Source organism: Sceloporus occidentalis, unplaced genomic scaffold, assembly GCF_023333645.1.
Source record: "Sceloporus occidentalis isolate IW3139 unplaced genomic scaffold, rSceOcc1.0.p SCAF_1, whole genome shotgun sequence".
Lineage (NCBI taxonomy): Eukaryota > Metazoa > Chordata > Lepidosauria > Squamata > Phrynosomatidae > Sceloporus > Sceloporus occidentalis.
In genome coordinates this window covers 101,597,255-101,624,174 of record NW_028316981.1, presented here as the reverse complement: position 1 = coordinate 101,624,174, position 26,920 = coordinate 101,597,255, and the positions used below count along the sequence as shown (strand labels likewise).

Here is a 26,920-nt window from a genome sequence, read left to right as displayed (position 1 = left end):
GCACCTCCGCACCGCCATGCACGAGCCCCATTGTTTACAATGGGGCTCGAGCATAGGCGGAAATCGCCATACGTGGCGGGATCCGGAACGGATCCCCCGCGTACGGTGAGGTTCCACTGTACTGCTACTGTATAAGATGTCACTATTGCTGATGTATAAACTTTAAAATGTCTGTTACTTTTTAAAATTAAGTGTTCAATTATCTGCCTGCTAATCTACCAAATTAATATTGCAAAACTGAAAGGAAGGCTGCTTTTTGAATTCATTAAAAGGAAGTGACACTTCCATGGGAACAATATAGCTTGCAGTTTATTGAACAAAAATATGAAATATAGCCTATTATAGAGTTAAATCAGAATGAAAATGATTTCAGATACATATTTTCAACATTTCAGAAAGTAAATAATATAATGACTTGTGGCTAGAAAGTATATTTTAAAATGTACTTTTGCACCATGTTCTTATCATTCCTACAGACCAGCAAAGAAGATAAGTTGTCTAGCCGTATCCAAAGCATGCTCGGAAACTATGATGAAATGACGGATTTTATAGGTGACCGGTCCCTCCAGAAACGTTGCGGAATGCCCAAGCCAACAGTACCGTCAACAACAGACGAAAAATCAAACCAAAGTTTCTTTGGTGATCAGAGACATAGTAGTGGTTCTCATCAGAGCAGCAAATGGACACCTGTAGGTCCAGCACCTAGCACTTCTTCTCAGTCACAGAAGCGGTCCTCGGGTCTACAAAGTGGACATAGTAGCCAGCGTAGCAGTGGCAATAGCAGTAGCAATAGTGGCCAGAGGCATGATCGTGACTCATATGCCAGTAGTGGGAGCAGCAGTAGTCACAAAAAATCCCAGCATGGATCAGAACACTCAAAGTCCCGTTCTTCCAGCCCCGGAAAACCGACTGCTGTTTCTTCTCTGAATCCCAGCCATTCCAGATCTCATGGAAGTGATCATCACAGCAAGGAACATCAGCGTTCGAAATCTCCGCGAGATCCTGATGCCAACTGGGACTCACCTTCTCGTGTGCATTCATTTTCTAGTGGTAACCAGTCTTTTCCTCCTTCACTCATGTCAAAGTCTAACACAATGTTGCAGAAGCCTACTGCTTATGTAAGGCCTATGGATGGTCAGGAGTCCATGGAACCAAAGCTATCTTCTGAACACTACAGTAGCCAGACTCACAGCAACAATATGAATGAGCTGAAGCCCAGTAGCAAAGCACATCTAACAAAGCTGAAAATTCCTTCTCAGCCACTTGATGTAAGTTTTTTTTTTTTAAAATAGATGTGAGAGGTGGGGATGGGGAGGATGATTATGTTGTCATTCCATGGACTAATCTCTGGATTATGGATTTCCTAGATATTGAAATCTGAATACGCTTGTAAGGACTTCTAACTAAAATACAACAATAAGCATGTTTATTTTTAACACCCTCGCTTCTACCTCTTTTGCTATGATTCTTTGGTAGCTGGGATATTTGTAATCCTCTGTTCTGCTATGTTATTAGCAGGCCAATCATAAATTTGTGCTAGGTGTTAATTGTTAATAATAGCAGTTCTGTATTGAATGTACTACAGCCTGGTCCACATCAGCAAAAGACTATGGATTGATCTCTTTCTGTCCATGGAAGGTTCTTGATCCATTGGAGGAATCTAACAGAGGGAGAAAGGGAGGTGATCTTTATCATCTTCTCCCTTCACCCTTTGTACTCTCTGAAAATGTGTTCCAGAGGTTGGGGAATAATGTGAATGTCAGCAATGAGGATTGACAAAAATCACTTCACCCTCTTCTGCTGATAGGAGCATTTTGAGAGGGTGTTCCATGTTTGAAAGAAAAAGAGATGTCCTATGACATTTAACAGATGAAGTCAGAGCCATCAATTCTGTCCTTTTGTGTTTGGCACATGTATGCCCCCCAAAATGATGTTGTTATTTGCATACATTAGGATAAAATTACTTTTAAATATAACATGTAGCAATCACATCTGCATTTTGATTAAAGAGCTAGATCTAGGAATTACTTTTCATTACAGATCTCGGGGATTAAAAATGGATGAACCCGAATAATAGGTTTCATCAGAATATATTTAGTAAGCTTCAATTCATGAAGCAGCATTTGTAAAATGATTTTTGGTTTGTCTCAGGATTTTAAAGTGAGATAATTTTCAAGTTTCATGTATGTAAGAGCTATTGATTGTATTATTGGAAAGGATAAGTATGTTGGCAGTGTATTGAAGGGGAACCCTTTATATGAAATATGCAACTTCATGGGTTTTTTATACCTCATAACTGTCTACTGCTTGTACCTTAATTTATCCGAAGATGCTACTTTTTAATAGTTAATCCTGAATTTGAAACATTAGATGATTTTTAGAATCATTGATTGTCAAAGAATTAAAACATTAAAATTAAAAATATATGTGATAACACTGACATCTGAATATTGATTTGTAGGCATCAGCATCTGGTGACATGAGCAGTGTGGATGAAATTCTAAAAGTAAGTTTTATGTTGACTTTCAGGATTTACTTGGTTAATACAGCGCGCCCGTGCCATACGCAGGCACGCCATACGCGGCCTTGAGCATACACGCTCAAGCCGCGGGGCGCGCACGGGGCGGAAAGGGCGGCACTTCCCATTCAATTGAATGGGCGTGCGCGCCCGTTGCGCCCCGCCCACGCCACCGCGCACGAGCCCCATTGTTTCCAATGGGGCTCGAGCATAGGCGGAATTCGCCTTATGCGGAGGGATCCGGAACGGATCCCCCGCGTAAGGCGAGGACGGACTGTAAATGTGTATGTTTTGACTTTATCCAAAATGAATTGCGATAATACATTTTACATTTCTTTATATATTTTTGAATACTCATGTAAGAAAAACATATTCATATATTAAACTAGTTAACAATGAAACTGATTGATAAGAGTAGATCTGGACACATTCTGAGAGTAGAGGGACTGTTTTTATGTCCCCAGAACTCAACAGATCCTGGACAAGCCCTAAATAAAAGGACAGATTCTTAAAAGAACACTTCCAGTTTAAAAAAAAAAACCCAAAATGTATGTGCTACTCTTTTATATATAGTGAAAGGGGCATTTACTGGGGAGAGATTATTTAGGGGAAACAAAAATTGTGGTGGAGGACCAACATTTCTTTCCCCTGGATTAGAGAGCTCTTTATATTTTTCTCCCCTGGTGAATTGGGTGAGGGGAGAGTCTGTTTTTTAAAAAACCCTCTCATCTCCTGAAAAACAGTGGAAAAATTATTACTGAATGATTCAGTAAAACAGTAGAGAGGGAGGGAAAATATTATAGCAGGCTAATCATAATAGACCCTTAAAAGATAAAGGTAAAGGTTTCCCCTTTGTCATGATTATCAAGTTGTTTCTGACTAGGGGTCAGTGCTCATCTCCGTTACTTAGGTGAAGGAGCCAGCATTGTCAAAGATGGCTCTGGTGATCATGTAGGCAGCATGACTGCATGGAACACTGTTACCTTCCCACTGAAGTCGTACCTATTTATCTGCTTGCACTTTTACATGCTTTTAATTGCTAGCTTGGCATAAGCTAGGACTGTGACGGGAGCTCACTCCGTCATGTGGTGCTTGGGTCTCGAACTGCTGACTTTGCAGTCATCGGAGTCAGTATCTTAACTGTTAAGCCACTGTGTCCCTAATAGATCCTTAAGTGCCTGCCAGTTTTTTTTTAAAAAATTGATATACAAAAGGTTGCAATGTTAAAACTGTCTCTATGAAGAGGGTGTTCCACAGTCCAAATACTGTGACAGGACTTCCTTTTATTGCCATAAAAGTGTATCTACTGACTGCAGTATGGAGATTCTTAACTTAGATCTTAAATCAGGAGTGGAAAAGTGTGACCCGCATGCTACATTTAGCCCCACAGCCCCCACCCCATTTCTTTACTCTATAATATCCATGTACACATTAGAGGTGTTGTGGGTTGCAATTTTGCCACATTCCCCCTCCCCCAGCTGTTTTAGGTTCAGAAGAGGCCTTTTATCTAATAGGAAGTTACTGGGAAGTTATCTTTTGGGTCACTTCTTGTTGTAACAGAAGGCCTCTCCTGAGCCTAAATGGCTTGAGCAGGCAAAACTGTGGCATAATTGCCCCTCTTACCTCCTAGAGGGTATGTAGGGACAAAATATTTTGATATTTTTTCTGTAGTGGTTGTAGTTGTGCAGCCTACCAGGTTTTTGGGGGGAACAATTGCAGTCCCAAGCCTCCAGTCATTGCCCATACCTGCCTTGAAACAAGGTCAGATCAGCACTTCTTCAGGTACTTAGGGCCCTGAGTGAATTTCAAAGGTACGTACTAGTACCTTAAATTGGGTTTGGAAGAAAACAGACAATAAGTGCAACTCCTTCAGAACAGATGTAGTGTATACCTGGCTGGTAATTTAGGGTGAATAATACCGTCCAGAAAACCCATTACATACACTGAGGCACTAGATTCTGTCTGGTCCTGGAAGTTTAGCAGGGCCAGCCCTGTTTAGTACTTGGATGGGAGATCACCAGCAAATATCAGATGCTGTAGGCTGTATTTTAGAGGAAGAAACTGGCAAAAAAAACCCTCTGATTATTCTTCCCCCATGAAACTCTATGAAATTTGTGGAGTTGCCACAAGTTGCCAGGAGATTTGAAGGCGCAACACACAATACAGTGAGCCTGTGCCATACACGGGTGCACCATACGTGGCTTCCCGCATATGCAGAAACCATGTGGGAGAAAACCAATGGCACATGTGCTCGGGTGTGTGCACTGCACCACGCCATAGGCTCACACCCCGTTATTTTCAATGGGGCATGAGCGTACACGCTTTTCCCCTTGCGTGGTGGGTGGGTGGGTCTGAAACAGATCCCCCATGTAATTTCCAGGTAGTATGTACCTGGCAATAGCTATGAGCATTCTGACAGTTGCATTCTATACAAGTTGAAGGTGTTGGGCCACCTTGAAAGGCGGCCCTATATATAGTATATTAGGACAGTTTAGTTGAGGGATTAGCAGGAAATTGATCATTGTGATTAATTTACTCCGGTCTCAAACAGTCAGAGGTGGCAAACTAGTTTAAGCCAACAAAAGGTTCTCCAGGCTACTTGCGGGATGAGTGACAATTATGCTAAAAGGAATACTCCCAGATTAGGTACCTTTTGTTCCAGGTGAAGTGCTGCCCCTTCTAGAGCAGCTTCTGTACCTGTTGCTTAGAGGTAGGAGCCATCTGCCCACAGTGCTGCCCTCATATCAGAATTTAAATATACTGGTCCTCATGAAGCCCATTAGTGAATTTGTACACTAACTCAGCACCTGCAGAGACTCACCTGAGACAGATGACGGAAAGAATCTACTCCATTTTTCAGAATTATATTAAGTTAAAAAAAATACAAATAATTTCTGCATTGATCATTGCTCATTCTTTCAAAGCAAAAATATTTTTCTTAATACAGTAGGCCTTTGGTATCTGCAGGAGTTTGGTACCAGGACTTCCCATGGTTACCAAAATCTGTGGATGCACAAGTCTTGTTAAATACAATGGTATTGTAAAATGGTAAAATGGAGTGAAGTATATAAAATGACAAAATCAAGGTTTGCTTTTTTGGAATTTATGCATATTTTTAATATTTTCAAGTGGATGGTTGAATTATCTGTGGATAAAAAAATCCACGGACATAGAGGGTCAACTGTATGTATAGCCAATTAATTTAAGACTGGGGGTTGTAATCAATGGTTTCCATCTGTCAGCACAGCAGATACAGGTAGCAGAATAGATTTCCCCTCAAACCCCTCCCCCCTCGTTCTCAAGATCTGTTCCAAAGGAGAAGGGCTCTTTCTCTCCTCCTCCATCTCTATATGATCCTGTTGATGTAATGGTTTGCTATGCTGGTTTAGTGCACTTTTTTGTAGGCATGCACAGTCGTGGCAGCAAGAGAGCAGATAAAGATTTTATTGTGAAGCTTCTGAGCAACTCAACAGGATCCAGCCAGTGAGATCCCAGCCATAGTTTTATGTTTATGTTTCTTCTTCCCAGTTTACAGAACCCTCTGTTTTTTTTATACTCTTTGGACAAATAGTAATGTGAGTCAGTCACTGATAGCATTGAAAGTAGTGCAAGTATTGCCAATATTTAAATATCTTAAGGTGTGCCTTTTCTTTAGATTTAATATAGAAATATGTGGTGGTGTTGCATATCTTTTTTTGTTCATAACAGGAAATGACCCATATTTGGCCACCTCCACTGACTGCTATTCATACACCTTGCAAAACAGAACCTTCAAAGTTTCCATTCCCAACAAAGGTGAGTGGATAACACAAACTATTTTGTAACTCTAGATACATCTCACATGACTCTGCAATTAGGATTTTACTTTTTATGAATCATGTCTTTCATAATAGGATTGTAGCAATTTATCTGAATAATTTTTTGGATTGGAATGATTTTAGTTCTCTTCATCTGTAACTTTTTTGCGTTTTAACCTGGTTTGCCTTTTCTCTTAAACATGTTACATTCTTGTCAGTTCTTCTCCTTGCAGTCTTACCTAGAAAATTTTTCTAACAGGCATGCCTTCATATATTCAGAACAGTGTGTCATATAGATTGGCTATTTTTTTTTTTTTTTTTGTCAAGGAACCCTAGCTCTGCATTTTTTTCTGGGCATAATGCTTTGTAGTCTTTTGACTGTCTTAACCTCTTGAGCCACCAGTCCAACATAAATGATCCTGGATAGATCTAGAGCAGCTTTTCTCAACCTTTGTGACCTGGAGGAACCCTTGAAATAATTTGCAAGCCTCAGGGAACTTCAGCATAAAAATTATAATATCTACAATTTTAAAAAGGTTTATTTTTTCCTCATCGTTATCTTGGAGAACCTTTAGTAACCTTCTGCAGAACCCTAGGATTCCAGCAAACCCTGGCTGAAAATCCCTGCTCTAGAGGGCTCATCTCTGCATTGTACTGTTCATACAAACATGCAGAAATTAAACCTATCCAAAAGGATTCTAAGTTAAGCAGTACTTTTAAAGATGCCTGAGTATTTTGTAAAATATCAGGAGTGCATGAACACTGTATTTTTTTAGTTGCTTAGGAAGTTTACAGTAATTTTTGTACAGTTTATTTTAGGAAAAAACTGTAGTGAATGCCTTGTTATTTAAGAGGACCACTTGTGGGATTTCCTTTACTCAATTAAAAAAAAGTTTTCTGATGTTTCATTGGGATAATACTATATGTTAAATTTTGGTAAAGTCCTTCAATATAATGTTTTAACTTTCAAGAGCATAAACATCATATAGTTGCATGTTTGTAAGCAAAGACTTACAAACCACATATATGGTATAATTCAAAGACATAAGCAACATTATTGTCCAGAATAGGTTGTAGTTCATCGATGATATGTGTGAATGGTCTTAGCTGAGAGATGTATGTCACCACTAGTGAGGTTCTGTCATTTTCTCTCCTCAGTCTGTTATGTAATAGATTAGTCCTTGGTACCAGTCTTGCCTTGTTTATACCCCTCTACATGAAGATTTTTTTAACAACCTCACCAAATAAAGAAGGCAAAACTGGTACTCAAGACTGTAATCTATTAGAGAATAGACTGTGGACAAAAAAATGACAGAAACCCACTAGTGCTGACATACAGCTCACAATAGAGATCACTCACACATATCAGCTGCAACATATTCTGGACAACAATGCTGTCCTCTCAAGGACTCTTGGTAGCAAGCCTTTACTCACCCGTAGATAGTCTTCAAACAGTTACTTACCTACTGGAGGACACACAACACAGACGTGGACATGGGTACAAAGCCTTGCCACAAACCAAGATGCCAACTCTGCCCACACATCTACTCAGGATCACAGGACCTAATGATGTCACCCACAATATTAGAGGGACTTTCCCTTGCTCATCCTCCGGTGCAATTTATGGCATACTATGTCAGCAATGCCCTTCAGCAGTCTTCATTGGGCAAACAGGTCAGTTCCTGCACCAGGGGATAAATGGACATAAATCAGACATTAGGAATGAGAACACACAAAAACTGGTTGCAGAACACTTCAGTCTTCCTGGGCACTCCATCTTGGTCCTCAGCGGTTCCTGACCAAAAATCTATAAAGGAAGATTGGAAAGGGAAACGGTACAATTGGAATATACAGTGAGCCTGTGCCATACGCGGGCTAGTTATAGGTGGCTTCCAGCTTACACGGAAGCTGCTTGTTTTGTTCTCCAGCAACCATGGTTAAAACTGAACTTGTCGCCGCATCTCTACACACACAAAGTTTTGCAATCTTATAGACATTGTCACTCACAGACTGCTATATAGGTGTGTCCCTACCACATGCATCTGAGGAAGTAGGCTTAAGTATATGAAAGCTCATACTACTAATTTTTCTCTTTCAGTTAGTCTCAAAATTAGTCTCCCTTTGCAATCCACGTATATTTTATTTCATAAATATAGCATTTGTTCCCATAACGACCTCTATTCGCTAACTTCTTTAATATAGATCTGTGGAGTACTAGTAATAGTGAATGTCCTACAGTCACATTATGTGGCAGCTAATGGCAGTAGCTCAGCTTTGTCAACTTGTGTTATCATTTTTATTCTGCTTTTATTGAGAGATGTGGAAACCTCCTACCTTAACAGATTCAATGTAATCAAGCAGGCACACAGTATGTACCTTAGTTGCCTTGCTCAGCTTTATGCATAGCTACATGCTTTCCTGGCAAGGATGCTTTTGTAATTTAGAACAGGCCATTGACTTTACTATAAATGACTTTGTTCGCACTATTATTGTTGTTGGATTTCTTTGCAAGGGCAGTTAAGCTGTCAATTGATATACATGGTTTATTACTTTGCAATGAATTGTAAGTTGAAGTAATATTCCACAAATCCCCAAATTAAATTTCTGTTATAAACGTAAGAACAAATCTTTTCATGTTATTTCCCCTTGCGTTATTATGAATGTTTCCTCTTGTAACACTGCCTTGTCTAAAAATTATTCTACCAGCAGTGTTCATTCATAAGAAGTATTTTTTTATTTGTTGCTAAAGGAGGGCACTATGTAACAATTCCCCTTCCTTTCCATTTTTTGTTCTTAAAGCAAAAGTTTTGGGCTCAAGTTCTCCATTAATGATTTTATACAAGTATTGGGAAGCTTTGGGAACAGTTACAAAATAGTGCCTTACTTAATAGACAGGCAAGAGAAGAAGCTTCTTATGTGGGCATTTTCCAGTAGAGGTTGTAACACTGATTGAATATAACTAGGAGTCTTAATCCCTTCACATTTGCCACAACCAAGTACCATAATAATTGTAACTTTGTATGAGTAAAGGACAGCACGTGAAAAATCACTTTTAAGAGGCAATTCCAGAAGCTTTGGATTGTGACTCTCATCAGTCTCTTCCAGCTTGCTCACTGGTGAAGAATTATGGGAGTTGATGCTAAAACAAATGGAGAGCACAAATTCTCTCCATCAGCTTTAAAGGGAGTCACTGTAATTTATAAGAGTGATTTCCACCCCCCCACCCCCCTTAAAATGTAAATGTCCAGAGACAACCAGGACTAAAGTTTTTCTTCTTTCAGCGCACTCTATTTAACAGATAAGTAACTTTTTGTATTCTTACAGGAAACACAGCAGTCTAATTTTGTCACTGGAGAACAAAGTAAGTCCATGAGTAATTGCTCTTAATTATTTATCTATCTGTTGCCTTTTTACATTCAGATTTCATTTGGGATGCTGCAATATTCCTTATAAAGTGTTATTAGTAATGTGTCAAGATCTTTGGCAAAATAAAGGTCTGACTTAGATTGTTTGTTTTATTGTGTGTATGTATGTGTACACACACACACACACACACACACACACATTTTCTGGAGCTATCACTAGGATATGATTTCAGAATATTAATACAGTGATTGATCAATTTTTCCCTATAGAAATTTCTGTTGAATCTGTTGCTCATGTTGAGAAATGTTTGGAATGCGATGTGAATATGGCAGATGTATTTAGTCTGTGGGTATCAGATTGGTTTTGTACCCTGTAATGTTTATAAGTGAGACAACTAAGCAACAAAACAGCTTTACTCCTGGACTACTTGCATTTTCATCATTGAGCATAATTCAAAGCAGGCAGTGTCTGCGTTAAAAACCTGTGTGTGGTTGTGCCAACTGTTACTCTTTTCTGTCCTCCTAGTGCTGCTAGTCTTTAATCTAAGGTTTTTCCTTTAAAACTGTTTTCTCCCAAAAGGATAATCGCAAACAGCAGTTTATTTGATGTGAATGAAACAGGACTGCATGATTTAATTTGCCATGTCAGACTACAACTGCTTTAACTCAAGCAGCTAATATAATTAGTAAAAGCAGATCTAGTTATTCTTATACTAGCTCAGTGCAGATGTTACAAAGCAGAGTGCCAAACTTGTTCTGGTTATCAGGTCCTATACCCACAGACAGGTAATTTCTTCCCCTACTTCCTTTTTCATAGATTTCCGCCTTCCGTTGTAGTTTGGAATGCCTATAGTTTGGCATAAAGTGAGACTCAGGCAAGCCGTGGTATAATGATAGTTTGCCTTCACACACCATTGAGTAAAATAATAAATGCCAATATTGTGGTAATTTTGTTGTGTGTGTTTTCTGTTGATTTGGAAGGTCAGTTTACAGTTTTGCCTCCAGATGTGTGATTTTTCCTTTTGGTAGTGTTTTTCATTTAGTAACCATTGCGAGTCTTCTGGAAACAGTAGGCTGTATCTGGTTAGCAACACCATTGCTGCAATAGCCAGTGAATTACTAGGATTATTCAGTTACTACCTCAATTTCACTGCACTTGCAGTCTCACTCAGTGGCATAAATAAGTGTTGAAATTATCTCTTTAAATAAAACAAAATTAAAAAAGAACCTACTTAGTGATTGTCTTGGGGCTCATTGAGATTGGCAAAATTAGTTAGAAAATGATGGTTTTAATTGCTGCGCTAGCCCCCTCCCATTTAAAAATGATTTTATGTGGCTGTTCTTCTCTTTTTCTAACATTCTTTGTTCTTACCAGAAGAGTGTTATTTAAAGAAAAAAAGTTTTCTGGGTGCCATTCAAGTAATATAGTTGATAAACATGGCTCATTTTGCATCATTTGTTGACACATTGCTAGAAATGTTAGTTGTGATGATTGCTGGGGTAGTGTCAAGTCCCTGTGCCTCTTCCCTGTTTTGCCTCCAGATGTATTTAGGGAGAAACAAAATGAGACTCTTGAGGATTGGATAGCAGAAAAAAAATCTAGTGGCAAAATAGAACAGGAAGTGATGGTATTGGACACACTCTCATCTATCTTTACAAGCAAGATGTCCACAATGTCTCGCATTTTGAGGAGGTTTTAAAAAGCCAGGATGTGTATTTGAACAGTATTTGCATTGGAAAGTGACAAGAACTATCATGATGCAACATTAAATAAAAAAATAAATTAAAGAATGCAGCAACATATTTCTCAGAATGACTCCACCCTGGGTACTACTTCTTAATGTCTATAAACATATCTAATATTTTGATTGTAGGCATTAAGTTAGGATATACTGTTTTGAAATGCTATACAGTCAGCCCTCCATTTTCACGGGGAATCCGTTCTGGACCCCCCTGCGAAAAAGGAAACTTGCAGATATTCAAGCCCCATAGACTTGGCTGAGAGTGTGCGCCCCATTTTAACCCCGTCTGTTTGCCTCTTGCAAGTAAGTGAGGATTGCGGTTCTGAAGTCTGTGAAAACGGAGGGACAACTGTATATTGTTTTTGACTTTTGAGAGAAAGGGCTTCTTGCTCAGCTGTTGTATAAAAGAGATGATAACAGATCTGTTGTTAGGATAACAGCATCACCAGTCAAATGCACTAAGTCATTGCATTAGATAAGAAATAGCCTATTCTGTTTAGAAGTATGTTCCATTGATGTTAAAAGAAGAATTCATTTATAAAGTACTTGTCGTCTGAACAAGGCCTAGCCTGCCAGTTTTATAGTTGATTTTGATGTTAGTCTTTCACTTCTGGCTCTCTTAATCAGATTAAAATAAATAAAATATAGTAATACATCTAGAATGTACTCAGTTGCATCCTACATCTTCAGGCCAGTGGTGATCAATTATGCTGCTCATGGAGCTGAGTGAGTAACAGGAAAACAATACTTTATTTACATTCATTTACTTCAAGTGTACTATTACACAACACCTATTTGCATTATTTCTTATTTCATGCATGGATATTATACAGTTTCCATTTATGGTTTTTTTGTTTGTAGTATCTTGGATAATATGTGTGTGTGTATTATAGCTTAAATGTATTTTTTTCTCCTTTTAAAAATATCATCTAGAAAGATACAATCCTTCATCAAAAACTTCTAATAGTCACCAATCTAAATCGTAAGTGTGTCTTATGTTTCTTTGAAATATTTACAGAAATATTATAAAAGTATAGAAGTGGTTATATCTATACATTGGGATGATTTCCTTTGTTTCAAGCTCCCAGGAAATATAAAAATAGTACAGCAGGCATATAGTCAAGTTGGACTAGTTCTCTCTTTAATTTGATAGTTAAATGTGTTTGGGGAGAGTTCTCCCTCTGTGTGTCTATTCAAGCTGCTTTTGTTTACATGCATTCTGAATACAATCAACCAGATGCTGTTGCATGTGTAGACCCAGCTGAGTGCAGTAAACTATCATTGTTAAACAATTTTATTTTTATTATTACTGCAAAATTGCCTGCTACATTGAAGAATTTTAACCCCATTTCTGTTTTCATTCCAGGTGCGAGTCGAACCAGACAGAGTAAGATGCTATTTTTTTTACAGTAATGTCAAATGTTTTGCTTAATGTAGAACTTTAAGTTTAATTCAATTTCTTAATTTAAATAAATTGTGAACACTTAGTTAATAATTTACATTCCAGCTCTTAGGCTTTTTATTTAAAAGCTTGAAAAAGTTCAAGCATCACATGATGTCCTTCAGTGATTCAGTGGTAGCTCTCAGTCTTGATGGTTATGAGCTTAGGCTGAGCTTTGCTTCTAGTGTGTTCACCTACTGTCTACTGTAATGTATGGGCCTATGCATTTAATGAATTTTCAGGATAATGATATGTTATAGCAGCATTATGTTAGTGCCGATGGGGTTCCTCAGTTTGTAGATAGGCACAGGATTCTGTTTGTCCTACTATTCCTTTATTCAGCCTGCATTATGCTCTTTCTCTCAGAGCCTGGGGAAGTTAGTTCTTTGGGCTACAACATCAACAACTCTCCAGCCACCTTATAAATTTAAAGTTGGAAATGACATGAAGGCACACAACAACAACACATTATAAGTGCCCTTGTATTTTGTCCACTCAGCGTTCTGTCTTTTACAGAATGCCAAGAGATCAGACTGTTAAGTATCTTATTTTCCTCTGCCTCTCTTGTAACGGTTTAAGCACTTTTCAACATGGCTTGTGCAATAGAGTAGCATTCCATTATGAAAATGTCAGTAAATTAATGACATCATTATAGATTTATTTAAGTTCTTATGCATTTCTGTTGAAAAAATTGTTTTAAAAAATTAAGTTTCTTTCTTTTCTAGTGTTCTGATAAATGACTTGAAGCTCAGCAGCAGTGAAGACAGTGATGGTGAACAGGTTATTATGTTTTTTTTATTGGCTATTACTATATTGTCTTTCTGCCAAGAGGGGAAATAGTATAATCTAAGCAGTAGAATGCAGGGTACAAATTCAGCTAGACAGGAACTAATATAGATATACAATTGTAATTTAACTGTTTTTTGGGGGTGGGTGGGGTTAATGGAAACTCAGTTTACACTGAAATTGGTATAATAGAAAAGCCTACCAAAATAATGACATCTTCACTTCCCAGTTAAAAATAGACAGCACTGAAGCCAAGCATGCTTTCCTCAGGAGGCCACTCTGAATCCTGAGCATTCCGGCTGAAAAGGTCTGCTCAGATAGCAGCAGAATTGAAATAAAAGTACAAAGCAGGTTTACGTAGAGGAACACATTTGTTGAAATATTTTGACTTTCAGGTGTAAAGACGAGTTGTTCTTCATGGTGAGGAAGAACATGAATGGCCAGGTCCAAATTCTTTAGGCAAGGGCACAATTGTCACGCAAGGGACCCTTTCACGTGACACAGGTGTAGCACTATGATTCCCCTTCAACTGACATGGCTGTATCCTAAGGAATCCAGTGATTTGTATTTTGGTGAGCCACTAGAGAAGCTCTCTGACAAAATATTCTAAACTATCATTCCTAGGCTGCAAATGCCAGGATCCTATTGAGTGTGGCCATGACAATGGAATCACTGCTATGATTGTGTAGTCTGAAATGGATGAACGTGAAATTGGAAGTTTTCCCATGCATCCACATGCAGCTTTGTATCCTAGTGCTACTTCAAAACTATGAACTTATTTGTATATTTAAGCCAATTGCAGCAGCAATTGTGTTAAAACAGAATGAAAAGGCCTGGACATAAACAGAATTTAACCTGGTCCTGTAAAGAGAAGGGAAAAATGTCAGATTAATGTCTCTTGAAAGAGGATTGAAAGATGGAATGGCAATACAGAAAGGACCCTGTCTCTGTCACCTCTGTTACTTTAAAAGCTGGGTGGGGGAGTGGTGAGAAAGAGCAGGACATCTAAAGCCAGCATTAATGGTGCACAGTTTCGAGAACACTGTTCTATAAGACTTCTAAGTTTATAAACAAGCATTTCTGATTGTACTCACCTGCTTCGAACACTTGCTGAAAGTACTCTTGAGAAGCATTGGAAGAATAGTGAGTTTGTTTGAGAGCGTAGGGAAGCAATAATTTATTATCATATAAAAGACATGTTAGCTGGTATAAACATTTTGTCAGAGGACTGTTGAAGTAGTCTGTCCCTCCTCGGACTGCTGATTGATCTCACATTGATGTTTAATATTACTCCCTGGTAAACTTTGGCAAGTTAAGCAAATATGTCTTAATTTTAATTTTTGTTGATCAATAAGATTTGTGTCGATTAAATACAGTTGTCTATTACTCTAACATATGTAATCAGTGTATTTTCATTGGTACAAGAATGCCAAAATGCTGATTTGAGTCTTTTCTTTCAATTACAGGACTCTGATAAGACAGTTCCAAGAAGTACACCTGGAAGGTAGGTATACCTTGATGCCTGATGTTATATTACAGTGTACAGTTTTGATCTTGAACATTAGGAATGTTTTAAGTTAAGAGGGAGGGGTCCTTACAGCTCATGCTTTGCATGCATAATGTTGCAGGTTTGATCCCAGCATTTCCATGTCATGCTGGGAACAACTTCCAGCCTGAAACCCTAGAGAGCCACTGCCAGTCAGTGTTGACAATACTGGGCTAGATGGACTGGGTTTTATAAGGCAGCATCCTATGTTCTTCAACAGGGTGGAGAGGTCATTTAATTTTGTCTTGGTCATTGTTAAATTGTTTACTCTTCAGCATATGGCTAATGGTTTGAAATTATCTTAACTACTTTTGCTCTTTGTTCACCTTTTCATTCCCCCAGTGCTTCCGAACCATCCCAGCATACAAGTGAAGGGGCAGACAACTCTAGGGATGACTCCAGCAGTCATAGTGGATCTGAGAGCAGTTCTGGTTCTGACTCAGAAAGTGAAAGTAGTTCTAGTGACAGTGAAGCCAATGAACCATCACAGAGTGCATCTCCTGAGGTAAGGTCTCCCCTCCCCCCCTTATACTGTAAGTGATTATTGTAGGCCCTATGATCTTCATAGTCATATGTGGTAGTAGTGCAGCAGTGACATGAGGAAGTGAGGGTATGCAGATGTTACAAATGCCAGCTCTGTTTATTTATTTACTTCATTTATATGTGACCTTTCCCCATTTATAAGGACCAATGGCAGCTTCCAAAAAGGATCAGTTAAAAATATTAGGGTTTTTTTTAAAAAAAAGATTAAAATCCTCCACATTATAAAGATATAAAATCATTTTAAAAACATACAAAAGTTAATTAAAAACACACAGCAAGAAGCTTCCCTACTTATCCATTAAAAGTCTGCTTGAAAAATGTATTTGCCTGCTGGCAAAAGGAAAGCAAGGAGGGGCCCAGCCAAGCTTTCCATGGAAGTTAGTTCCAGAGCATGGAAGAAGTTACTGAGAAGGCTCTCTCTTGTGTTCTGACCAAGCGAGCCTTTCTTTTTCAAGAGAGAAAGCCTTCCTCTGTAGATCTTAAAGTTCTGGCAAATTCTTATGGGAGATAGTCTGGACCTAAGCTGTATTAGATCACATATGTTTATTAGTCTGTCTTGATGCATGACTCTTTGGTTTGTAATTTGTAACATCTAACAGAAAGTATCCTGTAATTTAACGAAAGCCAAACTCTGGTCAGGCAATCACAAGATATACAGTGTGCCCATGCCATACGCAGGTGCACTATATACAACTTCAAGCTTATGCTGAAGCCGTGCAACAAGTAAACAAATGGCACATACGCCATGCTGTAAGCATGCACTCCATTGTTTACAATGGGGAGCAAGTGTACATGGAATTCCTCTTACGGGGGGGGGGGGGGGAATCTGGAACAGATCCCCACGTAAGGGAAGGGTCCACTGTAACACCATTCCTTCTGATAGCAAGCATTATTGTCAGTTGACAACCAGTTTGAAAGCAAAATTGCTGTTCAGAGATAAAGCCCTGTGAGTATACAAAACTTGGTTGAACTTTGAAAGAATTGAATATTGGTTGAATATTGAAAGAAACCATATCTTATTGCAGAATCCCCAGGAACATGATCATAATAATAATAATAATAATAATAATAATAATAATAATAATAATAATAATAATAATAATAATAGGCAATCAAAGCGGCGTACAGTAAGCTAAAATACATTCATATAGACATAGTAACTTTCCTTTAAAACAAGATTAAACAGTATACAATTAAAACTATCATGCTAAAATCCAAATAATCCAAATAATAACCATGGGCAGAGTTGGATAGATGGGAAGTCTTATTCATGGTTGAGTATTTTATTCCGGGAAGGCCTGCTGGAAGAGATCTGTCTTAATGGCGTTTATGAAGCTCTCTAGATTGGTAATTTGATGGATCTTGTCCGGCAGGCCATTCCATAAGTTGGGAGTGGCTGCAGAAAATGTCCTCTGGGAGGTCACCATCAATCTGGTCTTTAAGGGTTGTAGTAAATTCTTCCCAGAGGACCTGAGTGTATGGGGCGGATTGTATAGAAGCAGGCGATCCCTTAGATAGGTTGGGCCCATGTCATGTAGGGTTTTAAAGATGATAACCAACACCTTGTACTGTGCCCAGAAACTAATAGGCAGCCAGTGGAGTGACTTCAATATTGGTGTTATATCCTTGCTGTTCTTGTGACCAACCTGGCTGCCATATTCTGTACCAGCTGGAGTTTCTGGACTAGGCACAAGGATAGCCCCATGTAGAGCACATTGCAAAAATCAAGTCTTGAGGTTATCAGCGCATGTACTATGGTTTCGAGGTCACCCCGTTCCAGGAAAGGGAGCAGATGAATGCCAGGTATATGATGATACCACCCTGATTGCATTTTGTAGAGAGGCAGGATATTAATAATAATAATAATTTTATTATTATGAATGTTGAATGCTTCCTTTTCAGTGAGTGGAGTGAGCTGAGTATTGCTCACCAGTCTATAGCTCTGCTAGAATCTTGGATTGCCATCTGTGGGCATCCTTTTATTTCAACTCTCATTGAGGAGGGAAGAGGATCTGAAGTGATAAGAAGTATAGAGACTGTGAATCCGCCATCACTGCAATTTTAGGTTATGGTTGAGTGGCATGTTGAGGCAGGTGAGATTAATCCTCTTTAAGCCCCTAGCAATTTATAATATAAGTATTCTGGAGGGACGATTAGAATTGAGAGATATGTGCCTATAAAATGTCCTCCTCTTTATTTTTCTATGCAGGAATATTTTAAGGAATAAGGGAAGGAAGAACAATACCTTTTTGCCTTACTAACCTTCCAGAACATACCACCTCCTGCCTGTACCTCACATAATTTGTTCATATTCAGGGCAAGTGGGTGACCAAATGTGAGCAGCACAGCAAGGCTACTGTTTCAGGTCTCACGTATTTATTTGCTAATTATTAAGTCAAATCAGATAATTCGACCCTGATCTTCTTGCTAGGGGCTATGGGACAGGTCCTTGGTCAAGAAGATATCACACATTTTGGCAGGCCTTCCTTCCCTTTTTTGTAATGTCTAAATAAGAGAGGGTGCACACTTTGAAATTGGCATTGCTTTTGTGCTTTCTTAGTAGTGGAGAAGTGAGGAACATTGCCATCACCCCAAACCTGAAAAGCCATAATAAAAGGTTTTTATTATTTGCAAAGGTAGATAAAGTTACTGTTTTGGATGATAGCTTCCCATGTACTTACACAGACTATGGGATTTAGTGAGTTGTAGTCCAAAGAAAAGGTTTTTTCAAGCTCTGATTCTTTGATGCAGCTTATTGGCTGCTGGGAAGATGAAAGAAATGTGGAGTTTTTTTCATTTTAGACTTTTCTTTTCTTTAGCCTGAACCACCTCCAACAAACAAGTGGCAGCTTGACAACTGGCTGAATAAAGTGAATCCACACAAAGTGTCACCGGCTTCCTCTGTGGACAGTAACATCCCATCAACACAAGGCTACAAAAAAGAGGGTAGAGACTCAAGTGCCGGGGGTGGGTATGCCGATCAAAGTGGATCTAAAGATTCTATTTCCTCCACTCCTGGGAGAGATTCAAAAACCAGCCAGAAGGGTTCAGAGAGCAATCGTGGCAGGCAAAAGTCACCTGCTCAGAGTGATAGCATGTCCCAGAGGAGGACTGTAGGTAAAAAGCAACCCAAAAAGACAGAGAAACTATCTGTGGAAGAGCCCAGAGGGGGATTGAAAATAGAAAGCGAAACCCCGCTGGACATGGCAACAAGTATACCCTCTAATAGGCACAAGGCTGCCACAAAAGGCTCCAGAAAACCGAATATAAAGAAGGAGACCAAATGTTCACCTCGTCCTACAACAGAGAAAAAGAAATGCAAAGTTGCAAGTAAATCCACCCAAAAATCTAAAGAATTCATAGAGACAGATACCTCATCCTCTGATTCTGATGAGAATGAGAGCCTTCCACCATCATCACAAACCCCCAAATATTCTGAGAGCAATAGGACTCCTGTTAAACCCTCCATGGAGGAGGATGACAGTTTTTTACGACAAAGAATGTTCTCTCCTATGGAAGAGAAGGAACTCCTGTCACCACTCAGTGATCCTGATGAAAGGTATCCCCTCATTGTGAAGATTGACTTGAGCCTGTTAACCAGAATACCAGGGAAGCCTTACAAAGACACAGATCCTTCAAAGGTTGACAGGAAAAATGTGTCTGAGAAGCATCCAAGGGAGCCCCAGAAAACATCTTCTGCTGACAAAAGCTCCAACAAGGGCAAGAGAAAACATAAATTATGTCAGGTTAGTTTTAGTCTCCGATTTTTTTTTCTTATCAAAATGGAGGATCCTTGAAATAGTTTTTAAACCAGGGGGCTTTTCAATGTACTAAGAATTAACCAGCTCTGTTGAAAAAGTTGACAGCTAAACTAGCACTCTTAATTTTAGCAATTTACGTGTGCACTTAGTTGGTACATTACTTTGATGAGGTGAAGAGCATGTAAAATAAGGAGGTAAGAAGAGATCAACTTCACAGAGGTAAGAAGACATTGCTCCTCATTCTAATTTGCTAGATGATTTTGAGTTCTTATTACTACATACTCTGGAGGCAGTGGAAAGTTCTTCATGATAAATGTTACCAATTGTAGTTCAGTCAGTAGCCTGACAAAAACATGTATTGGTATTGATTTGACTATTAAACTGATGAACAAGGCATCTTTGTGTGTTCTAAAGTGGAGTTCAGTCAGTTCAGAAGATAGTGATTGTTGACAAACAACACCTTTTGTTTCTAGAATGCTAAAAATACTTTAATTGTACATAGTACTCTGTTGGTAAGAAAATAGGCATGGGTGTTTTTATGAGTCCTTTGCATTATAAACATTGCATTTTTAATGGTATTGTGCAGACCTTGTTTACAGGAATTGAAATATCTTCCCAAAGGCCATTTTGTTCAACTTTTAACTTATGTATTGCAAAAATTACCTTATTCCAGTTATCAGCTTAGAGTGACAGTTTCTCTGGTGATTCTTTTTGAATGTTGTGACATCCTGAGGTAAGAGATTTTAACTGCATGGCTGAATTAAGTTCTTGCCAAATTTATTAGTTGAGGGTAGATTTGTGTATGTTCAATGCTGTACTAAATTAGTGATAAACACAGAGCAAACATTTACTTTTCTTGTCTTGATGGCTGTTTGAGGAGCCAATGTGACTCAAAATTGCAAAACCAGCATAATAAAGATTGAGAAACAGCTAAGCATAATGGAGCCATTGGAGCAATTATTGTTTTAACTAGACTTTCTCCTCCAGTAATGGTTAAATGCATTTAGTCCTTTTTGCTTGTAATTGCAGAAGTGGAGCACATATTTGCCTTTATCAACATAAAAATATTTGCAAGAGCACACACCATGCTCCTCTCTATGAATTCTAACAGTGAACTAAGTGTTGTTTGTAGCCCTTTGTAAAAAGCTATCTGAGCATGGCAGGTTTGAGCTGAATTAGTTGTCTCACCAGTTACTTTCAGAGTCTTCTCAGGGATTATAGTCATGATCATTCCTTTAGTAAATAGTACTTAGCATTCATAAGTTCTCTTCAGTGTTTAAAGCAATATACATGATGTGAATCAAGGATCCACAAATTTTGCACTCCTTCACTATTTCTGAGTAGCCAGCAGTGAAATGCAAGCTACTAGCAACAACATGATACCTATTTATGAAAACCCGTTTCCATAACAGCTGAATTTGATGGCCCTTGTGGTCTCTTCCAGCACTGACTCTGTGATATAATGGCTTCCATGAATTAGCCTTTTGCCCCATGTTGCAGTGTGTCATGTAAACCATCATACCAGAGTGAAGTCAAAGGCTTTCATGGCCAGCATCCATAGTTTTTTTGTGGGTTTTTCGGGCTGTGTGGCCATATTCTAGAAGAGTTTCTTCCTGACGTTTCACCAGCATCTGTGGCTGGCATCTTCACAGAGTGCACACCAGAAATTCTGTGGTATGCTGGTGTTATTGCGGACAGCTAGCTGCTAGAACACATAGCACTGTGGTGGTGTTCATACAATAGCCCAAGGCAGAACTTTATGGCATAGTGGTGATGATAGTGATGATCAGGGTAATGGTGGACAGGGATATATTTGTCTTTTTGCTATAGTCAGACCTGCAGGATCTTACTTGATTTCAGTCATTTTCTGGTGACAGTTCAGTCTATTAAAAAGGAATTAGCTGAATGCCATATGATAGATTGCCAACGTATCTCAGAATGATGAAAGAGGGGAGGAAATGGAAGGGATGTTTAGGTTTCTGGCTTTTTATCTGTGATGTAAAATGAGCTGATGTCAGTCAAATACTCTATTTTGTCTGTTGTCTTTTTGCTGCATCTTTTGTGATTTGATGTTTGTTTTGTCTGAATTGATGTCCCTTGGCTATCTAGTAAAGTTTGTTTGTGTGTCTTGATTTAGCTATAATTTGCCTGTCTGTCAAACATTCCTTGAACATTCTGGCTTGTGCAGAAGCTGATAACCAGAGTTTCCGGGGCTGAATAAAATGAGAAGATTTTAGCTGATCAGAAGCTTCCTAGTTTGATTGCTCATGCAGCAAAGGGACTGCATGTATGTGCTTGCAAAAGGTTTATTTGTATCTCAGTTTATAAAGCCAAGACATGGTAGTCTGAACCAGACCAGAAGCTGAGTCTTTGTCTAAATTAATGAACACACAAAATTAGGTAGTTGTTTTTCCACCTTTTAAGTTTACATACAGTTCATATTTTAAACTGAAAAAGTCACTCTGACCTGAAACAGATGGGCCAAATAAACCAATTTCTATAGTGTTTAGATTATGCACAGCTGAAAACCATGCCGTGGCCACTTCTTTTACAAAGAACCAGGCCAAAAAGGAGTGGTAAAATACTGCTCCTTTTGCCAGCCCAGTTCAAAACCTTGGCAGTGGCAGCCCAGACTGGGGTCAGGCCAACTTGTGCTGGAGTGGCCACGGCCCACTTTATCAGGCCTGTCTGTTACAGCCTTTCATTAGTTTGGTTTATTTTTGTCAATATTATTGTTCCTCTACTGCAGGTGAGAGTTTTGAAGCTGAGTTTGAGACTAGCTAGTGAGCTTCTTTCTAAGGAAAGATTAGAACCTTTGAGATTACAGCACATTGTATTCATAATACAGAATTGTCAATTCACTGGCACCTGTAAAAGAAGAGCCTGTGCACATACAGCTGTATACATGCAGGCTTATATGTGTTTGGAAATCTTGATTCTTACTTGTATACACATAGGTCTTCTTTGTAGTTAGTATGATGAATGCCTGGGTGTTGGGAAAGGGACTGGGCCAGTGGAGTATATGATGTCAACAATGGGGACAGCGGATACACCTTCCATTCTCTTCATCTAGGGTAAATTTGTGAAAGCTGTAAGCATGAAGGACTGTAATCTGAGCCATTACTATATACAGTGCATGTGCATACACACACATTACACTGTCACACAGCTGACACTTCTTCTAAAGTTGCATGCCAAACTTCACATCAAATCTCTTAGCAGTATCCATGGATCTTAATTTCATCTTTGTTACATGGCATACCTGTTCCTTCATCTGATGTTCGCTGTATTTGTACCAAACTAACAAACACAGAAGAATAACATTATGCTGCCTTTAACTGTTTCTGTGGTTATCAGAAGGTTAACACATGCTTTATAAGGTGAATGTTTGCAATTTATTATTACATTCATATCTCACCTTCTAAAAACATGTTCAAAACAATTAATAATAGACAACCAGAAACATTGTAAATCAACAAAGTACTCACAGTCATAAAACAGGTTTAAAAGGCAAAATTGAAATTTGAACTTACACAGTCTTAAAAGCAATGAAATGGACCTTAACTGCATTTCCAAGGGGAGCATATTCCACAATCAGGTAGCAACACAAAAACACAGAATGTGTTTGTGTGTTTTGCAGTGCTCATTAGGTAGTGTAGTATAGTTTAAAAATCCCCATCTGTGTTAGTGACACCATTTACCAAGGTTTTCATGTTGGCATGACAAGACCAGTTGCTGTTTTGACAATTGAGGAGAGTGGGAGTAAACGGAGCAGTTGTGTTTTTGCATTCATTAAAAATTTAAGCCACACTATTTCAACAATATACTTATGCCTCCTGTTACCATCCTGCTGACGAAGGAATTGTTTTTATTACTTACTACACGATCTTCATGCTGTAAACAGTTTTTAGTATCTTTGTGATAGTCTACAAAATGTCACTACTGCCATTATAGAATAATCAGAAATTGTTCTAATGGTTATTTTATGATTGCTTTCTTTTAGAATGCAGAAGAAAGCCGAGGCACTGAAAGCAAGAAAACAAAACTAGAAGAAAAGCCTTCTTCAGTACACAAAACTTCCAGTAATAGAGAGTGAGTGCCTTCTGTGATTTCTAAGACTGGAAAAGTGTGGCAGCGTGGATTTGTCAAGGGACACGGAGTAATTAACATGCATGCCTTTCAAGCACAAGTCCATGTGAAAACTAAATTTTAATGTTTCATCTCCTTCACCCGCCCCTCTCCCCCCGCCCGCCACTACAGACTTGACAGACTTTTTTAAAGTTTCTAATTTGGGGGTTGGTGTGGAACTCCTTGGAAGGGGAGAATAGAAACAAAATGTCTCATACAAGCTGCTGTATTTTTAACATTAGAATAATTAAATGGAAATGTTTTGATTCTGTTGAAGTAACTGATGGAAAAAAACAGCCGAAATGTGTGAGAATGTTTGCATCTTTGGTTCATGGAAGTGATACCTGACACCTGCTTGTGTTTGGTTTGGGGGTTTAGACTCTGCTTCTACCTTATACTCAGTTTCTTGGACTAATCATTCATCTTTTAGATTTACAAGTTTGGCTTCTATATTTGGTATTATATGACTGATACCTATTTTATGAATGCTTCCTCAGCAGTCATTCTGTGATGGCATGCACAACGTATTGTCAAAGTCTGAAATGTGCACATGATTCCCTCCAAAAAATCAGAGATTCTGACTAGACATCATTTAAAAGTAAAACTGTAGCCACATTTTAAATATATTTGAGGGGGTTCCTATGAAAAGAGAAGGTTGGTCCTAGGTTAGGTTTGGCTCTAAGCCAATCAGTTGACTATCCTAGAGATGTAGCAGAACAGTCTTTTGGCAAAGAAAAATCTGAAGGAGGTGTCCTCTTCAGTTCACTAAACACTAGCTAGCTATAATGTGGGTCCAGAAGACTATAAGGAAATGAAAACTTGCAGGAGGTGATGTGTGCTCCCTCCGCATTTTTTATGACTCCAGAAACTTTCCCTGAGATTTAGGGAGCCATCCTTAAATGCTGGGGGTGAGTGGATGGGGTGGGAGTGCAAAATGGGAAGAAGGCAAGTGACTTTGCTTTGCATTAGCAGGGTTAATGTTGTGGTTTTACAATAGCAACCTTTTGTTCATTCTTCATGACATAGTGATTTTTCAAGTGTTATGTGAGCAAAGCCTTTTCTCCTTTTCAAATGGAAATACAATTTGCTAAAATGAAGTGACTTTTTAGCAGCTGGTGAAACAGAAGAATGAAAAACTGTCATATATAAATCTGACTGGAATTATTTTTGTTTTTGGGGGCAGGTCATCAAAGCAAAGTGCTGTTAAAGAGAAGGAACATCTCCCATCTCCAGCCACCACACCAGTAACCCAAAAAGATTTAAAGCAAGAGCATGGATCTCGTAAGAGAACAATCAGTCAGTCTTCTTCTTTGAAATCAAGCAGTAACAGTAATAAGGAGAGCAACAGCAGTAAAGGTAGCTCATCTAAACAAAAGAAGACTGAAGGGAAGGCCCTGAGTAATACCAAGGAAGCAAAGGTAAGGGTGTACCTACCATATATACTTGTGTACAAGTCAGCCTCATGTTTAAGTTGAGGGAAGGTTTTAGGCCAAAATCATGGATTTTGATATGATCCATAGATAAGTCAAAGGTAGAACTTAGGGGCAGTAACAAAGGATATAAAGGAAAACACCACTTCCTTCCCACCTTCTCTGTCTTTGGATCTCTCCCAACCACCTAACACCACTTCCCTGGTGCTGAAGGAGAAGCTTTTACCACTCCATTGAGAAGGGAAGGGAAGTGAGGGAAAGTGGGGTGTTCTGTAGGCAGAGGTGCAGAGAAAGGGGGAGGAGGATGGGAGAGAAGCTTTTACCATCCCATCGTAAAGAAACTTGCCTCTTTTATACGTACACACACACTGCCTCGGCAGCTCTGTCAGAAATCACTGCTGAGGCTGGGAGAGTGGTGTGATAGTTCTTTCAGGACCTTTCTAAGCAGCATTACCGTATTGACTCATATATAAGTTGACCCAGGATTTTAGGGTCAGTTCGTGAGCATAATTTTCTTGACTTACAGTCGATTATATATGGTAATGATTTTTCCTTAGAATCAGAATTGGAAGGGACTGCAAAGTCCAACCCCCTGTCATGCAGGGATATATAACTAGAACAACATCGGTTTAAAGACCTATAAGGAAAGGAAGTTCACCACCTTCTGAAGCAGCCTATTCCATGGTGGATCAGCTTTTATAGTAAAGGAGTTTCCCCTAATGCTTAGGTGGAATTTCTTTTCTTGTAATCTGAATCCATTGGTTCATATTGTAGGCTCTGCAGAAGCAGAAAAGAGGCTCACTCCAGTCCTTGTAATTTTTAGTCCTTTGTTGTCATTTTTATGAAGCCACACATATAAGCCTTTTAAAAAATGCCGATTTGTTGAGTAAAGTGTGAAAGCTGGACCACACTAATTAATTTCAGACCTGTTGTTGTATATATCAGTTTGCCCTACACCCCTTATTGTCTGTGAATACATCACACTTGTCTTCAGGAAGAAAGAATTTGTCTGTATAGCTGTACACACAAATACACCCATGCATTGTGGAGCCCAGTACCATTAGGGTTCCAAATCCATTGATGCTACTGTACATGCAAAGATGTCAAAGGATGAGGCAACCTGAAATGTATAGTGCTGGGGTTTAAGCCAGTAGTTGTGGCCTCACTCATGTGATGAATTTTTTAAAATAAGGCTGTAAGTTGAGAGCCAGTGTGATGTAGTGGTCTGAGCATTGGACTGTGACTCTGGAGGCTGGGGTTCAAATTCCCTCTCTACCACGCAAACCCACTGGGATGATCTTGGGCAAGTCACACTCTCTCAGCCTCAGAGGAAGGCAAAAGTAAACACCCTCTGAACAAATCTTGCAAAAATAAAAAACACCTGTTACAGGTTCGCCATAAGTTGGAAACTACTTGAAGGCGCACGACAACAACATCAACAAGTTAACAGCATTGAGTTTTCCTGCTTAATTGAATTGTGGGAGTATATGATTCCACAGATTATTGCAGTTAATAAATTAAAATTATATTATTGAAATCAAGACTAATGGAATTTTTGCAAACATGGATATAAGTTAAAGTGGACAACACAATTGTGTTAGACTGTAGTAACTCTGTGAGGTCAAAGATAGAAATAGTTACTCTGAATTGCAGAAGTATTTGTTCATCAGTGGGCAGTTTTTTATTAATCGGAAAGTATTACTGGGAAGTGAATTGGAAAGGAAGAAATAAAAGTTATTTATGCCTGAGGCAAAACTGTGTAGAAACTAGGACAGTGGGAGGATCTTAGGAAGTAAACAAGTAACTGACTATTTAAGAAATAAGCTTCAGCTTCTCAAGCTTCAGCTTCTCAGAATCTTGGAT

The 26,920-nt window shown here is 38.8% G+C and overlaps 1 protein-coding gene across 6 annotated transcripts in view; it reads left to right on the top strand.

Moving 5' to 3' along the window:
- Positions 1 to 26,920, top strand: part of AFF4 (ALF transcription elongation factor 4) — an 89,923-nt gene that overhangs the window by 33,503 nt on the left and 29,500 nt on the right. For all 6 annotated transcript variants that reach the window (XM_089530956.1, XM_089530934.1, XM_089530923.1 and 3 more), the window contains 12 exons: positions 477 to 1,268; positions 2,462 to 2,506; positions 6,227 to 6,313; positions 9,640 to 9,676; positions 12,356 to 12,404; positions 12,789 to 12,809; positions 13,589 to 13,643; positions 15,116 to 15,153; positions 15,538 to 15,700; positions 18,558 to 19,484; positions 23,503 to 23,591; positions 24,811 to 25,045. In XM_089530956.1, the coding sequence (XP_089387082.1) occupies positions 477 to 1,268; positions 2,462 to 2,506; positions 6,227 to 6,313; positions 9,640 to 9,676; positions 12,356 to 12,404; positions 12,789 to 12,809; positions 13,589 to 13,643; positions 15,116 to 15,153; positions 15,538 to 15,700; positions 18,558 to 19,484; positions 23,503 to 23,591; positions 24,811 to 25,045 (2,538 nt within the window). The remainder of the gene's footprint in view (positions 1 to 476; positions 1,269 to 2,461; positions 2,507 to 6,226; positions 6,314 to 9,639; positions 9,677 to 12,355; positions 12,405 to 12,788; positions 12,810 to 13,588; positions 13,644 to 15,115; positions 15,154 to 15,537; positions 15,701 to 18,557; positions 19,485 to 23,502; positions 23,592 to 24,810; positions 25,046 to 26,920) is intronic.